General features: G+C 42.2%; 1 protein-coding gene across 1 annotated transcript in view; it reads left to right on the forward strand.

Annotated features, from left to right (window-relative positions):
- The first annotated feature begins 206 nt into the window (after positions 1-206).
- plekhh2 (pleckstrin homology domain containing, family H (with MyTH4 domain) member 2) overlaps positions 207-18,092 on the forward strand; it is a 46,499-nt gene continuing 28,613 nt past the window's right edge. Inside the window, exons 1-2 of the mRNA XM_008276529.1 lie at positions 207-211; positions 11,363-11,490. Of these exons, the coding sequence (XP_008274751.1) occupies positions 208-211; positions 11,363-11,490 (132 nt within the window). The 5' untranslated portion in view covers position 207. The remainder of the gene's footprint in view (positions 212-11,362; positions 11,491-18,092) is intronic.

Consider the following 18,092-nt stretch of genomic DNA (forward strand, 5'->3'; position numbering starts at 1 on the left):
CTGTTAAGATTAGGAGGGAGGAAGTGGCGGATCAGGTTCGTTTCCTGTGAGGTCAGAACCTCGGTGCTGCGGTGGCTCTCACACACCAAACCCAAAGCGTCCATCCTCACCTGGGCGGTAAGAGAGGATGTCACATAAAATGTACATAAACATTAAAATACCTACAGAAGTGTAAATGCAGAAGGACTCACTTGATCATGTTTGTGTATGAGTGCTTGTTGGAGCAGGGACAGGGGCACCAGTCCCCCCCACAGACCCTCCTCTGTGGACGGTATGACTCCCTGCGCCCTGGCTGCCCGCAGACATGTCATCAGTGCTCCCAGAGCACCCCTGCTGCCTGAAGGACCTGACAAGAATACAAGCACAGTGGAACAAATCTAGCCATAGATCGTAAGGACCAAAAGATCATATGATGATGAATTGGATGATTCAGGGCAGAATCTTGATTAAGGATCTGGATAACAATTCTTTAACTGAGCTTGTGATCTCATGACGAGCTGCTCCTGAATACAAAGCCTGTCCTTTAAACTCAAGGCTAAAGGTCCAACTCACAAAGCAATGCATCTTGTTGCCAGTCTGATATTAAATGGATTCATTTTTCTGCCACTTTCTGCAGGATTACAGCCGACTCGCCACGATTGTTTCTCCACCATACTGTCTTCTGTTTACAAATAAGTTACGCCTCTAAGACACATGTAGTGTCCAATGAGCATCACCCTAACTGTGTCACAACAATAAAAGTTTTGCTAAATTCATGTGACCTGGGAAAAACTTGGTCAGCGCTGTTATTTATGTCTTAAATAGAGCTACATGTAAGTAATTCACATAAAAGTTGCGGCCTGGACAACAGGCCGGCCTGGTCGAGGTTGCTGCAGACATCAGCGTCATTCAGATGCCTCTCCAGTGACTCTGCCATTCAATGGACAAACTCAAACTCCTCTGTCTTGTACTGCAGTTGGCAACAGTAATCGACGATGTCATCACAGTGGATTTATGGTCTCCTCGTTCTGCTCTGCAGCCTCAGTTAATTCAAAATAGCAAAACATGAACTAATTTTCAACCTGCTGCAGGTTCTGGTTTGGACGGGCCTTTCAGCTCGTAACAAATCTCCTGGAGAGCCGAACAAGGACTACCACTGCCAGCTTCAGTCTAAGACAGCGGGGTTAAACGCTTCACAGGAAGATAAAATCACTGGAGAGGCAGCTGACTGACATCAAGGATCACCACAAAAGCTACCAGGCCGACCAGCAGGTGGTGAAGAGACAGAATGGGCCGGGGCTACCTCGTTAGCAGCATTTGCACTTAAATTTTTAAAAAATGTAAACAAAAAAAGATATTGCACCTTTAATGATGTGATCTGTAGATTTCTTTTGAAAAGCTGATCTTATGTCAAATTAAGGAACCCGGGGTTCTACATCTTCTAACTGTGCTAATGAATGCTCTCATTGCAAGACAGACTGCTGTAACTAGAATCTGTCCTGTCACAATGGAAAGCTCTGTGAAGTTGAGAAACATTGATATGTGAGTAGTAAAGCAGTTTGCAGACATATAGGTTTTGACTGAGTTTGTTTTTGTACAAATGCTTTTACCTGTGCTGCAGGGCGGTGTGTTTTGTAAGGCCTGCACCATGTGTGCCAGACTGGAGGGGCTGCAGCGAAGCAGCTTGGGTAGAAAGTAGTCCAGGATGTACGTGGTCTGGTCCAGCCTGGCACGGCACAGAACGTGTAGCAGAGGGGTTACCCACGTCTGGTGCCAACACTCCATCCAGTCCTCCGTCTTTGCATCGGCACCAGCGGCGCTCGCCAGCTGTGTCTTGTGGCTGACAAACAGCCTCTCCAGCAGGTCGCTGGCGTAAGGGGCAAGAGTCTGATCACCCATCAGGCCAAGGAGACATGAAGGCAGCCGGGACTGGATGTCCAGCAGGTGCCCTGCCCCGTAGAGCTCCACCAGGCAGCCCAAGGAGCCGTACTTCCCCCTCATGTGCCACTCCAGCCCCAGCAGATTTTGGGTGAGGTTTGTGATGTAAGGATCCTTGGTTGGGTCAGAGATGGACGGGTTGGTGTGCTGATGGAGGAGGAGCAGGTTGCGGAACAGGGAGCGGGTTTGGTGGCGGACGCCGTCTAGTGGATGCTCCCAGTGAGAGTAGATGTGCTCCAGCAGGTGTCGCTGCAGCTCAGAGCCTCCACTGAGGGACTGCTGGAGACTGGGAGGACAGAGCCGGGCTTCCCCCTGGAGACAGTCCAGGGCAGCACCACTCCACAGGGTCAGCACCCGAGCCACCACCATGGCTGTACTGGACTCCTTTACACTATAATAAAGATAAAAACTACCTTAATATGTCTGTTACACCCAACACCAAACAGCAATTAGAGTTTTTAATCAGAGTTTGTTCAGACAACTTGCATTGAAGCTCTGCGCAGCATCACAGAAGCACTTCATATTCAATCATATTCTAATTGTGATTGATGACAGAAAACAGACATACAGGTATCAGAGCAGACCTACCTGACGTCTAGATCCAGCAGCGTGTTTGGGACCAACAGCAGCAGTTTTTCCCACTGCGGCCCCGGGAGAGCCCCCTTCCAGCTCAACATAGCCAGAGCCCCATGACACAGGTACAGAGAGACACCTGGTGGGCGTCCACTGGTACACAAACCCTCACACCGCTGTTTGAGCCACTGAGGAGCTGAATCCAAACCCTGTACTGAGTTATGCAGCAAACTGCACACCTGACACGCACAAAGACAAGAGCAGAGCAGAGCATTTCAAAAGAGTGGCTGAAGGTTTCTGTGAGATCGTAACCTTAAACTACATCTTATTTAATGTCTTAGAAATGTTTCTTCTGTAATAAATGCCATTACTTTAGGGCAGGGGTGTCCAATCCTGGTCCTCGAGGGCCACAATCCTGCATGTTTTAGATGCTCCCCTCTTCCAACACACCTGATTCAAATGATCAGCTCATCATCAAGCTCTGCAGAAGCCTGATAACAATCCTGATCATGTGAATCAGGTGTGTTTGGAAGAGGGAAACATCTAAAACATGCAGGATTGTGGCCCTCGAGGACCAGGATTGGACACCCCTGCTTTAGGGGATAGATGCGTCTTCTTAAAACATCTTTCAAGGAGTTAGAGAGAGGATGTTTGTCTTGCTGCATTTGCACTGCACTACACTGTGGCTCATTTTGATGTGCTGCTTCCTCAGTTTAGATTTGCATTTATAAAGATAAACATTTACTAGGATTTTCTAGTGTTTTATGTCTGTTAGAACATCAGTAAATCGTCTCAAAATCTGCGCAAGAGATAACAGTCCATAATGTTTAATCCTCATCTTACCACAGAAGCAACGTCGTCTCCAGAGCCCATGACAGACCTGATGAGCAACACCACGGCCATGCCAGCTGTACTCTGGACTGACTGGATGAACTCCTCTAGAAGCAGAGAGAGAAACAATGAAGAAATTCTGTAAGGAAAAGCGAGGAAATTCATAGTTTCCTGTTTTTTATTTTACCCTTACTGTAAATGTCACTCATCCATAAAACACCCAGAAATCTGTTTCTCCTGCTACCGTGATCAAGGCTGATGTTTGTAATCTGAATGCTGCAAATATGAACACAAAGCAGTCACTAAAGTCTATAACATGAAAGACTTCTATTGTGGTCGATGTCACCCAGTTTCCTATCAAACCATCTTCAGGTCATAAAATTTAAAAACTGTGAAACGTTTTATAAATGGGTTGAATGAGATCCACTTTTTTTTTTGCAGAGTTTTGAAGAAACAAACACACATCTTTTGAAAATAAAGCAGTGAGCAATGAGTAAGATTATTTTTAAAAAATAAAGGTTTTCTGGGGGCTGCATGGTGGATCAGTGGTTAGCACCATTGCCTCGCAGCAAGAAGGTCGCCAGTTCGCATCCCTGAGAGGACACTCCGGATCTTTCTGCGTGGAGTTTGCATGTTCTTCCTGTGCAGCGTGGGTTCTCTCCAGGTTCTCCTGTCTGTCTCTAAATGTAGCCCTGTGATAGACTGGTGACCTGTCCAGGGTGTCTCCTGCCTTCACCCTAAGTCAGCTGGGATAGACTCCAGCTCCCGTGGGACCCTAGTGAGGATTAAGCGATGTATAGATAATGGATAGATGGAGGTTTTCTGGGATATTCAGTGAAAAAAAAACAAAAAAAAAACACCAAATGCTGTGAAAAATAAGCAATTGTTGAAGCTTTAAAGATGCTTTAAAAGACTTGCTTAAGTTATAAAATTTAACACAGAGGGCTTATTTTCAAAAATTCATAACTCACAAAGTATTTGGAGTAGAGCTGTGGGATTTTGCAGCATCCCATGGTTTAGCTACAAGTTTTTTTCTTGACTTATTTCAAGAAATTCCATGACCTTAACTGGGAGACACTCGGTGAGTAGGCATGGAATGACCCGATAGAAAAAAGTCTCTGGCTGATGAACAACTTTCTGTCAACAACCCTGCGACACAATGCATCATATTTAATAGAACTGAATGTGTTGGATAAGAAACAAAATGTTGATGATCTATAAGTGTCTGAAATCTGAATTTATTGCTCATGGGAGAGTAAACTGATAAGTGTGTGTTATATATGATGTAGTGAATCATTTCTGGGAATAAGTGTTTGATTGATTGACTGCTAGGGCTGGATGGTTGTTTCGCAATAAAATACAGACAGATCTGCACGTTTGCTTCCAACTGCTTGCTCTCTGCACATGCCAGTGGTGCATTTGCATTTTTTAAGGTTTATTACCATCAGTGAGGATATGTATGTAGCAGCCAAGGAGGCTGCCCAGTGTGTCCTCCAGCTTGCAGTGGTCCTGTTTGGCCTGCAGGGTCACACTGAGGGTGTCCTGAGATCTCTGGACCACCAGCATGGAAGTCTTGACCGCAGCCAGACAGGACTGCATCAGCTGGGCCTGGGCAATGTGACGGCCTGCTAGACCACTTGGAGAACAGTAGGGGGCGACAGAGACAGACAGATCAATAACGAGTCACATATTGGAAACATCAGGGTGGCAAGGGTTGCAGTTGAATAGTCTTTTATTTGCTAAAGAAGGTTCCTAACTGAGGAAAATGACCTAGAAGCATTGAAGACAGCCATCATAACAAAGGAGATAAAAGTGATAATGTCATCTCACAGTTTCTTGTAACATTCAAAGCAACACACCATCCACAGCAAACCCACATCAACATCAGCTGTTGTGTGGTTATGTAGTTTAGTGTAAGTGCAGTCAGGTTCTCTGAGCACTGTAGGTGGGTTTCTTTTCTTTTGTCCTCAATTCTCCTTCACATCTTTATTCTGTGAATGAGTCTATTTTTGCAATTACTGCATGGAGTGATGGGGAAGACGCCGCTGATTTTAGAAACAAAACAAGAAATATCACTACAAATGACTTCAACCGAGGAATCTTAATCCAACAGAGATGCTGTGGAATGACCTTAAGAGATTCAGTCACATCTAAAAGATATGGCTGCTCTGAAGCAGTTCTGTGACGAAGAACAGTCTAAAATAGCTACAGGTAGCTGATCCATAGCTATACATTGAAGACATGAAGATTGCTGTTGTTATCAGCTGAGGGATGCTGAGTTTGTCTGCACTTGTGACTGAGACGATGACCAGATCCCATCTTATGACCAATTAATGCAGAAAACCAGGTTATCCCAAAGGATTCCCACACTTTTCTCAAACATCTCTGTAAAAATAACTAACACAAATTATGCCTCCATACCTGTTCTGGTGAAGGTATTCACTCAATACCTTGTAAAGGAACTGCAGCACTACACAAAGGAGAAGAGCGTTCGATGAGGTTAAGATAGAAAAAAGTTTTCTTAAGGCATTCTCTACTTAAAGCTTCTGGAAGTAAGTTGGACACTAACCTTCAGGAAGCCGTTTGTTAATGCATCTCTCACCTGGAAATAGAGAATTTTGCAAAGTTTGTTATTCATATAGGTTTAGAAAAGGTTTTAAAATGCACAATATCTGCAGCAATCGGCACAAAAGGCCAAAGGGAGCCACTCACCGAGAGGGAAGCCATCCAGACAGGCAGAGATGGTGTCTACGATGTGTGAATACTGCTCTGAAGACGGACTGGACATACAGTCAGACAAGCAGGCAGACAAAGAGTTTACAGTTCGCTCCTGAAGCCATTCTGGTACTGAACCCAAGGCACTGAGGAGAGCAACACAGAGATACACTGGTTATCTGAGAATGTAAGTGTTTACCGTGAGCACAGACACTCTGGTGAGAAACAAGTTATAACGTGATGTACAGCTACAATGTTGAAACTTAAAGATATATTTGGTTTTAAGCATATCAGACACAAACATGACAGACAAAGTTAAAAACAATGTGACAAAATGACAGTAGGTGGCTGGTGGTAGCATGTAGATGCAAACTCATTGGTGATTCTACATCTCCATTTTTTTTTTATTTCAACAAATGACAGCTCAAAATAATGACACTAGAATGTATCGGTGTACCTGGCAATGGCTCGTCGTAGAGGGTTCTTGGCCTGCAGGGAGGTGTAGACCAGAGCTAGAGTATGTAGACAAGCATCTAAAAGGACTCCGTCAGACTGCTCTCTAGTCAGGGCCTCCAGCTGGGATCCTGCCTGTACGTATACACACACACACTCCAGTCATGTATTGTATGGCAACACAAGGCTAGAAATCTTGTCTAAAAAAAATCCTGTGCTTTCCACTGAACACACCTTTTTAACCAGCTGGATCTGCTGCACCGGCTCCGTCAGCTCCAAACAGGACTGCAGGGTGTGGGCAACCTGCCTGACTCCATCTTCTCCTCCATCAATAGAGAGGGATGCTAGAAAAAATCAAAACACATTGTCTGCAACATACAGCCTAAAATTCTTTATATTCACATCAAATTTTACTTTATAGAGGATTTTTAATGAGCTTCCTCTGGATGAAAATGACATAAATAAGTAACAAAAGACTGGGTACAGTGTTTGAGATGCCAATACTCACATTTTTTAGCATTTTTTTTTTGTTATATTTTACTTCCTTTTGCATTTTTTCTTTAAATATTGTGTCCAAATTTGTTAATGCCTTTTGTCAGTAAACAATGGCAAAACCTTTTCTTTTTTTTTGCCAGCACATCCATCAAGCAGTTCTTGTACTTGCTAAAATGCTTTCTGCATGTCTCGACTGGGATTTTGCTCCATTCCTCTTCTCCAACAATCTCTAGGTCTTTGAGGTTGGTAGGCTTCCTTTACCATCAGTCTAGTCTTAAGTTCCCGCCACAGATCCTCGATGGGATTCAGGTCTGGATTTCATGTTTAAGCATAATGTCTTATTGGAAGATCCAGTCCAGTTTTGATGTCTTTACCTTAACAAGGTTGCCTGTCCCACTAGCTGAAAAACACCCCCAAAGCATTACATTCCCACCAACAAGCTGGACCATGAGGATGGTTTTCTTGAGGTTGAAGGTTTCTGCGTCCTTTTACCAAACAAAAGACACATCCATGTGTCCACATAGCTCTGTTTTCATCTCACTGACCAGTGAATCGATGACCAAAAGGTTTTTTCTTTGTTCAGGTGAGCTTTTACACGGGCTAAGCAAACATTTCTGTGCCCATCTTGGAGAAGTGGAGTCCTCCTTGGTCAGCGTCCAATGAGATCAGCCTTGTGCACTGTCTGCCTCCTGATGTTGGTATTAGAATTGCTCAGTTTCATCAGGATGTCGTTGATGGTGATGCATGAATGGTTCTTGGCCTTTGAGACCATTTGAGATTGTTCCCAGACAGTGTGGAGCTCCTTGTGTCTTTGATGATTCTTTGCACTGTGGCAACTGGCACTTAAAACACACTTGAATGTCTTTTTTTGTTCATCATGTGAGCAGCAGCTCTGGCTCAGTGATGGACCCTAATAGCAAGCTTACTGTGCTCTTTGATTGCAAGCCATGATTTGCAACTAACACGTAATAATAAGCAAGTACCCAACAAATTCTAACTATCAACTAATTTTAGGCCTAAGTATATGCAACCTCGTGGAGGATACACAAATATGGACTGTTCAACCTCACTACTCTTTATGGGCGCACATCTTTTCTTTAAATAAAAATATTTAATTTGCTCATCGGTAGTGAAGCCTACTTACCTATCAGCTTGTGGAGTTTCTCCTCCTCCAGCACCACAGCCTCAACTTTGGCGGTCTTCTTCTTCACCACCATGACTGATCTATGTGAGGAGCACCAACATTAAACCACCACCATGACTGGGTTGTACAGATGTTTCACAGAAAACAATATTTACGACTTAAACAAATATGCAACACATTTTAATACAGCTTGGACATAGGTTCAGCTTTAAGTAAGAGACTGTCACAGTTGTCAACACTGACCACAACAGTGAGTCCTCACCTTTTCACTGGTCCCTTCTGATTGAAAGGTGCTTACTAATAATCCGTTGTTCTTTATGCATGCCACTTCAGACTCTCTCACTCAGACACAAACCCACATGCGAATACACACATTTTAGGTACACAATTACTAAATATTTCCCTTTACCTTGGCTAAAAGTACTGCTGCTAGGACTAATGTTAGCTAACTGCTGCTAGCTGTCTGGCACCGACTCTACGTCTAAGATAAAGCGCGAGACAGACGCAGCAAAAACTTAAAACAACAAAACGCTCACAAGGGCTACAGCAACTACTTAAATGTGTTAAGTTAAATGTAAAAAGCATTCAGCACACTTCAGCATGTGGTTTACTCACTGCAAGTCCTGCTGCTTCAGCTGGCACCTGCGTCAAGCTGGAAGGCAAAAGCATTAAACACCTGCGATTATTTTCAGAACAAAATATTGTAAAAACATTATGATCGATAACAAAATAAAAATGCAACACATGTGCAATCTTCGTCAATATGACTGTTGTTTTTATTTAATTACACGACTAAAATAGGTTAAGTTATGCAAAACTTGTGGCTGAATAGACATCACGCAAGTACTTGTACTTTATAAACTATAACTTTGAAACTAGTCGCATTTAATTTCCGGTATTATTTCCGCTAACTTGATGCATCCTTGGTCCATGCTGCTCAGATGAGACGTCACTTCCTGCAAACAGTTTGAGCCCGCCCTCAGATTCTACTCTGTCCATAAAGTGGCGCTCCGGATTTTTATTGGTTCATGCGGCACGTCAATCAAAGTCAGATTCCGTGATTCTGCCGCGCAGGGAAACGCCCACCAGGCTTGTGATTGGACACATTTCACGAAGCCACACCCTTTAAAAACCAACCCGTCTCCAACTTTTGCCTGGGAGCCGAAATGAAAACCTCTGGGAAAGACAGAAATTCACCGTTTTTAGTCATGAATTAGGATTTTCTCCACTGGAATAACAACAGACACAAACACGGTGGACTAGACATGACGTGAGGTCCTTTATAAAGTGTCTTTACATCAGTGTTTTCAAGGGTAAGTCGAGAAGCTCAGATGAAAATAGCTGTTTTAATAATTAAATAGGAAAAGAGTTGTGTATCTAAATGGCAGATTTAGCTAAGTGTATATCTACAGTTAGAGTAAGTCAACTATTTGTGGGACAGTTATGTGAAACTGCAAATTTATCTGAAAACTTTCACTAATGTAAATACAACAGGCCTAAATACACTTTTTTCTCTCATTTCTAATGTATTCACTGTTTTAAAGCAGAGAAAGTAGTGCTAGTTTTGTTTTGCTAGCTTGTCTCTTAAGTTAGCTTGGTTTTCAAACTTTAACCCAGCAATCAAGGGAACTCTCTACAATTATCACTGCCAAGTCTGTGTAGTTGAATATTAAATGTTAAAAAAATATTCTGATGACATCACATTACACACATTTACATAAGCTATGGTTTATTTTAGTATGTAAACTCACTATAAGCAGGTTACCACAGACAATGATACAGTTAGCTACCCTCATAAACTTTTAGAGTTTTTTTGTTGTTGTTGTTGATGTTGTTTGGTTTTGTTTTTTGACTACTAACCATTTTGAGTCTCTTTGGAGGAAATAGTTGATCATTTTAATACTAAAACAACCTTATTGCTTATAATATTATAGCTTCCTAAATGTTATTCCAATCTGTGGAGCAGAGTTCATTTTCAGGTGGTTCAAGGGTTAAATGATCTTTATTGTTTTTCACTAACTGCATCCTCTCATCATCACTGAGAAAAGACACTCAGAGGAGGAACTCAGACGTCAAAAAAATGTGCCATTCATTACAAAAAATGACTAATATTCTCATAGGATTCAATTTCATCTGACAAAAAAATGCACTTGGAAGTTATTGAGAGTGAGTTAACTTTACAAAAGATGAACTAAAGGGTGCTGCTGTAGCAAACCATCATATAACTGCACCAGTGACTCTATATGTCACATAATAAACCACTGCAACAATGGTAGAAAGACACGGCTGCCTTATAGTGTTAAAGTTTAATATACTATGTGGTATATCATTTTATATGAGAACTAACTTAAAAATGAATCTATTTACTTCCATGGCTTGATTTTATATTTTATTTATATCTGCACTAATACGTTGCATTATATTCCTTTGCCTCAGCCCCTTATGTTGTTTTGTTTCGTGGGGTGAGAGCTCTTTTATTTCTTGCCTTCGTCAGTGTTTACCACAGCAAACAAGCAACAGAAATAAGCCTGTGGAAACCAGTTTATGGCCTTCCTCCACACATGTTTGCAGTCTCTTTGTGAGGAGGCCAGGCTGGTAATGAGAGGTTATTACTTGGAGGAGAGAAACCCAGGCTTTCTATCTTCTTCCTCTCCTCCCATCAGAGATCCTCATCTGTCTTTCTCATCTCTTTTCTCTCTCGCTCTTTCTCTTTTTCTCTTTCTCTTTCACCCTCTCTCTCTCTCTCTCTCTCTCTCTCTGTCCCTCTTTCTCTCTTTCTCTTTCTGTGTTTACTGCCTGTTTTCCAAAGTTTGCTCTGGAAAATGTGATGCAGGTCTGTCCTAGGAAGGGTGTTGAGGTGTTTTGGACCAATAGAGGTGTTTTTCTGTTTGGCTGGGCTAAGTGATACGCCTACTGCCCACACTGGTCCAGCTGGGCTCGACCCTGGAATATTTCAGGTGCTGGCTAGTGGCAAAACATCTGCTCAACAACAAGCCCCCTGTCCATTTGTATGTGTGTGTTTTGTTTCCATTTTTTGACAACTGTCCATCTCTGATGTGAATATTTATGATGACAGAATACTGAGTTTGAGACATGCAATATGTTCAAAACAAAAGCTGTTAAATGTCTGCACAAAGTGTTGTATCACAAGACACTGAGCCTACAAGGATAGCTGATATAGAGGATCACTGGTTCCCTGTTTCTCACTGCTGCGTGTATTTTTCAGAGGGTCAGGCGGCATGGCAGATGGGGAGGAGGCGATGAGCCAGGAGGACTGGAAGGAGAAATGCATGGTTCTGGAGGCGCTGCTCATGAAGTTCAGAGTGCAGATCATCAAGATTCGAGAACTCACTGCAGACAAGGTTGGTTCAAGAAAATGTGTGTTTTTAATTATGTTGAGGCCAAACGGTGAAAGAAACCAGTTTATGATTTATGTGGTGCCAGTTTGAATTTTGTCTGAGGCAGGATGAGGGGAAAGGTTCTTTACAGGTGAAAGGTCTGTACAACAGTTCCAGGAATAAAGAAGCTTCTTACCAGGAGGAAGTTAACTCCAATGGTAGACGTAGCTGTACTGATGCTTATATTCTCCAGTGGAGTAAAGGCATGCAGTGGCTAGCACTGTCGCCTCACAGCAACAAGGCTCTGGGTTTGAACTTGCTGGTCAGCTGGGGTCTTGATGGATGGATGGATGGATGGATGGATGGGTTCCTCACTTCTTCAGTCACCCCAACCTCATTTTAACGACATCACAATGAAATTACTCACAGCATCTCAGTCGTGCTACAATGTGTACACATACTTATCAATTTAAAGAAAAGCTGCAGACGCCTGATAAGAACTGCTCCAATACTGCTAGTTATAGTTTGTTGACTGAAAGAGCCGAACATCCGTTTGGGGAGAATCTACTGATCAAAATGCTTTACATTGGTTTGTACAAGACAGACGAGTCATTTGGCAAAGAGGTGGACAATTTTGCAAGGTTAAATACACATCTAATCATTTTCATTTTTTTGAACACGCTACAGCCACTGGTGGAGCTGTTTCCATTTGCTTAAGTAGTTTGTTTAATCTGTAACACTTGAAATGTAAAGATCCCCCCACGGTGAAACTCAATATGCATTAACAAGTATAAACATGCCACATGGTGTTAATTTCTATAGTAGAAGATGCATCATGAGCAACAATAAGCAGTCAACATCCTGCCAGAGCGTTTCCACCATGAAACTAGATTGTACCGGTTAGTCCAAAAACACAGATTTATATTTCCAGGGTCCAGCTTAGAGTAGTTTCAGTGTTTGAGTAAAGTTGTAGATGGGCTGGTGTGCTCCAGCTGCACTGATTACAGGGGTGCTTGGAGACTTTATAGTCACATCAAAGCTATTGTAAGATAAGAACTGATGTTTTTTCAATAAAAAAATTTGAGAGATGAGTTTTTAGCTTGAATAAATGATGGGAAAGGGACTTTTTTTTGCCGTTTCAACAGCCAGTTTGTCATTTACCATTTAAATCAATCACTTAAATCGTTGTCATTGATGAGATGAAGACAGTAGGAAGCATGATTAGTTCAATGTACCACCAGTTCAGCTCTTCCTTCAGCTGCAGTCACCACATGGAGATGATGTTTAATGGAATGTTTTCCATCGACTGGTTATCTACAGGCAGTTCCACTCGGCTGGCAGCCCTGGCATTAAATAGCCCGAATGAGACAGACAAAATGAAAACCAAAAGGCCTTTGGGTGTCAAACAGTGATCCTTTGAGCCATTGTTACTGTATGTGGGAACAAAGTTTAGTTTAGGTCAGCAGTGCCACATTAAGAATCTTTGACCGCATTGTTTGACAGACGATCTCTGAAAAGATTTGGCCACTGCACCAGACACGGCCCTCACAAGTACAGGAAGACATCCCCGTTGAAGCAGAGAGTTGTGGTGCGTCTGGTGGGTACGGAGCCGGCCCTCCCTCCCAGCTGGCCGGCACTGGGCCGGCCCAAACTGCTCAGTGGCCTAGATCTAAAGCTGCTCTCCAGGGATGCTGATTAGAGCTCTAATGTAAACAGCAGTCTGACCACAGGGCTCCGCCACGCACTGCATGATGGGATTGACCCAGCTCCAGTCAATTACAGAGTCAAAGTAAGCTCAGCTGGACAGCAAAACAAACTCCCGGAGAGACTTGGAAGAAAGATTGGCTTTGGTGGGTTTTTGCAGCCCACGTAGCACATGTGAAAGTCTCGGCTGCACATTTTTGGCCGTGTCCATCCTATTTGACAGGTTTAAAGCATTTTTCCACACAGTACTATAAAACACACTGTTAAAATGAGAATAACGCACAATCTGTTTCTCTCCTTTAGGTTGTTTACTGAATCTTAGTTTAGCATCTTAGAACTTAGTTGCCTTGTCTGTCTCTTGTGTCCAGCAAAATGCATTCATCTTCCTTTTCTTGTCCTTCTTCTTCTTATTGTTGCTATATAAATATAAATGGATCAAGCCATGTTTACCTTATCAAAATTAAGTGGCAAACACAAGCTTTGTGAGATTTCCAAGAACTGAGAGTTCACCAGTGTTTACTTTTAGATCTGGGGACACGAGGGAGACTAGTCCCAGACCACGTGAGCGGTCTTGATCATTAATAACAGAGCAGCACATCAGAACATATTTTGGTCCTACGCTATTAAGTACTTAATAACCCAAAAGTAGTATTTTAAAGTCCATCTGTGGCTTATAGGAAGACAGTACAGCAATCTGAGAAGTGGACTAGGGATTCCTGATCTTAGTGAGGACGGCAATATTGGAGTTGTCCAGTCATGGCAGTTTGAAATACATTTTAAAAGTGGACGTCACCAAATCCAAGCAGTTATCCTGCAATAAACTGTCCTGCTCAGGACCATCTAATATGGGATCTGTGCGTTTGTCCAAGGTCTGATGAAGAATAGCAGTAATCCTTTAGTCTTTATCAAATACGGAGGATCACTGATTTAATTTCCCAGAGTTTCCAGAGTTCAGTCAGAGTTCAGCAGCCTTTCTCAAGGACCAATCCTGACAAGAATACGTCTGAACTAAAGCTGGTGACCACAGATCTTATATACTGTATTCAACTCTTTTAAAAAATAAAAAATGTAATCAACCATTTGAGGTTTTATGCAGGATGAATAAAAAGCATTCTGAATTCTTTAGTAAGTAAAAGTAGTTTCATCTTGTCAGAGGTAAATGAAGCAGGTTGGTAAATATTTGATTTTTAATAGCTGACAATAATTAGCCATATACTGCTGACTAGTGTTTACCTGCCTTTGAGTCAGTTATTATCAGCATAGACGTACTATCACAGTATGTCGGCTACACTGGCCAAATTAACATGTCGTTATTTTCCTCATTTGGGTTTGCTGTAGAGTGGTCGTGTTGATGCTATGAGCTCATCACGTTAACATCCAGACCCCTGCTGATGTGTTTTTCTCCACCGTGGCTCCCACTGCCTCAGCTTGTTGTTTTAAAAAGCTGTGTGGGGGCGGATGTACGTCACTACAAACTCTCCCTAATATCTCGCTTTGGAGGCCGACTCATAAAAGGATGAGGAGGGGGTTAAAAAGAAGTCATTTTAAGTGCTGATTCATTCCACTGCTGAGGCCTCTGGTGCTGAAAAACACTGTGGGCTGGTAACGGGTCACCGAGGGCACAGCAGAATCAGCATGTAATGGGTAGAGGACAGTCTGTGTGATAGGAGTGTATCGCTCAAATAACAAGAGATGTGTGAAATGCAGTGATCATATTGTAAGAGTGACAAAATATCTTTATTGTGAAAGCAGTTACCTTATTATGGCTAATAACAGGCCAGCACAGTGGTGCCGAGGACAACAGCGTCACCTCACAGCTATAAGGTTCTGAATTAGAACCTGTTGGTAGAGTTTGCATGTTCTCCAAGGACAAGTTTCATCGGTTAACTGGTGATTCTAAACTAGCTGTAAATGTGAGTGTGCATGTTTGAGATAGCTTCCAGCCCCCAAAAGCCTCTATAGGTGATCGTTGGTATAGCTAATGGATGGATGGATGGATGGATGGATGGATGGATGGATGGATGGATGGAGCAATGGATGGATGGATGGAGCGATGGATGGGTGGATAGTTGGATGGATGCATGGATGGATGGATGGATGGATGGATGGATGGATGGATGGATGGATGGGTGGATGGATGGATGGGTGGGTGGGTGGATGGTTGGATGGAGCAATGGATGGATGGATGGATGGATGGATGGAGCGATGGATGGGTGGATAGTTGGATGGATGGATGCATGGATGGATGGATGGATGGATGGATGGATGGGTGGATGGATGGATGGGTGGGTGGATGGTTGGATGGAGCAATGGATGGATGGGTGGAGTTCAGAGTGCAGATCATCAAGATTCGAGAACTCACTGCAGACAAGGTTGGTTCAAGAAAATGTGTGTTTTTAATTATGTTGAGGCCAAATGGTGAAAGAAACCAGTTTATGATTTATGTGGTGCCAGTTTGAATTTTGTCTGAGGCAGGATGAGAGGAAAGCTTCTTCACAGGTGATGCTTATATTCTCCAGTGGAGTAAAGGCATGCAGTGGTTAGCACTGTCGCCTCACAGCAAAAAAGTTTCTGGGTTTGAACTTGCTGGTCAGCTGGGGTTTTGATGGATGTATGGATGGATAGATGGATGGATGGATGGATGGATGGATGGATGGATGGATGGATGGGTGGATGGATGGATGGATGGATGGATGGATGGATGGATGGATGGATGGATGGATGGATGGATGGATGGATGGATGGGTGGATGGATGGATGGATGGATGGATGGATGGATGGATGGATGGGTCATGGGGGTTGTTTTTTTTGTTTTTTATAAATAAACTTCTAAAACATTTTTAACATAGTTTAAAAAAAAAAAAAGAATATGTTTGCTTTGAAAATCATCCCAAAATATAAACACTTGAAATAATTCTGAATTCTCAATTGCTCTGCCTCATTGATTCAGCTGTAACTGAATCAGCATCAATCTGGGTAGACTTGGCAAATTGCTGAAATCCTAGAAATCCTAGAAAGCCTGAATGAGGGGACGGACAGGGAACGAGGGGAAGAAAAAGAAAGCGAGAAAAAATGAAGCCTTGTATAAAGACTGATTGCCCAGGGGAGGAAATACCCAGTTTTAGTAAATAGTATGTGTGTGTAAGTGTGTGTGTCGCACAGGAAGTGAGTCTGCAAGCTGAAGCAGCCAGTTATTCTGTGAGTGCACGTGTGCGCACGAAGGTCAAGTCAAATCCATTTCTAAACTGTTTTCAGCGTAGAATTTGCACAAAAGTGAAAACTCACGTTGTGTGTGTGGGTGCAGCTATTCGGGAGGGATGTTAGTTTTGGCCTGCGGGGCCTCCAGCTGTAACAGGAGGCTACACATCTCTGGGTGGAGACAAAGAGCCCATGTGTGTTATATTTTCACTGATTCTGTCAGCTTTATGGACCTTTCACCTCATACACTCGCTGGCTTTTTCTGTCTATATCTGTCTGTTTATATGTCTGTGTGATGAAAATGTGAATTTCATCTCTTTAAAGGAAACCCCCGATATTATGCTTGCCGTGTATTTAAATTAATTTTAAAATAGTAGTGGAATACACAATACACAACAAGGTACGTCTACTTCACTTGAACATTTCCATTTTGTGCTAATTTAATCTTCCACTCTATTACATTTCAGAGGCAAATATTCTACTCTAAGATTTAAAACAAATATATGTAATAGCTCTGATTATATAACAAGCAGTTGGTAGTTTTTCTCACATTTCAGATGTCTATGAATTGATAAGTTCTCCACCAAATAGTAGCTCTTCAAATTTAACCTTAATATGGTTTCAAATGATTCAATATCTTGCTAGAAAGTCAGATTGGAGAAAAAATCCAAAAACTGAAATCAGGTTTGTGTATCAGAACTCAGTTTTTTCTTTGTCTTTTTCCTCTCATTCCTCGGGATGAGTACATATAGATTAATCTGCTGTCCCTGCAGATAAACTAGTTCAAACCTGCAGCAGCTACAAGAGTAACATGCTCCTAACACACTGATGCTTCACTACTATTAATTTAAGGATATCCTGTAAATAATATACCAAGCAGAGCGACCAAACTAGTGCATTTACTGTTACTGTAACTACAGTTTTCTGCTCATACTTGTGTGCTTTGCAGAACTTTTACTTTTACACCACTAGTGATGAGATATCAGAAGGTGTACAATGAAATGAAGCAATAAATCTCATAGATAAGTCTGATGTTATTCTGTATTTTTCAAGCAACTCAAATGAACACAGTCATCTTTGGATACTTTCTAACTCTCGCACCCTGAACTCTAATTTTATTAAGATCACAGTTTGTTTGTTCAGTTTAGAAAACGCTGAAATAATTGTAGAATTTAGCTGATACAGGAGGAACATTTTAGGGACTACTTTAAGAGTAATGCACATTTGTTGCTCTGTGATTAATAGTATCTGGACAGCAATGGCGCTCTATGGCACAGAGGAATAAGGCATATCTGAATTTCACTACATCTGTCCTTTAGGAGGGAACCTATGCTCTATACTAAAACTACACTTGACTAAATGCACCTCACGTACAGTGGAAACCAAAAACCACAAAGGGTGGAGTGCCATATTCTGGTATGGTCTTCCATTCTGATTGATTCCACTTTTAGAAAGCGACAAAATACACTCCTTTGTGCTGGGCGGGGTTTACTATTCGCATGGACTAACTATGTAGATCAGATAAGACACAATCAGGAGGGTTAAAAAATAAAAATAAAAAAGCAGCACTAAGCACTTCACCTAGAAGTCACACCATAAAGCATGATTATAGAGCGGTTTTATAAAAACCTTACAGGGACAAAGTGAGACGCTGTTTCTCAGTCTCAGTATCACACACACCTTCCCAGACCTTCTGCGCTAACACACAAACATCCGCTTGCAAT

The sequence above is a fragment of the Stegastes partitus genome, unplaced genomic scaffold, assembly GCF_000690725.1.
Source record: "Stegastes partitus isolate 25-593 unplaced genomic scaffold, Stegastes_partitus-1.0.2 Scaffold75, whole genome shotgun sequence".
NCBI lineage: Eukaryota > Metazoa > Chordata > Actinopteri > Pomacentridae > Stegastes > Stegastes partitus.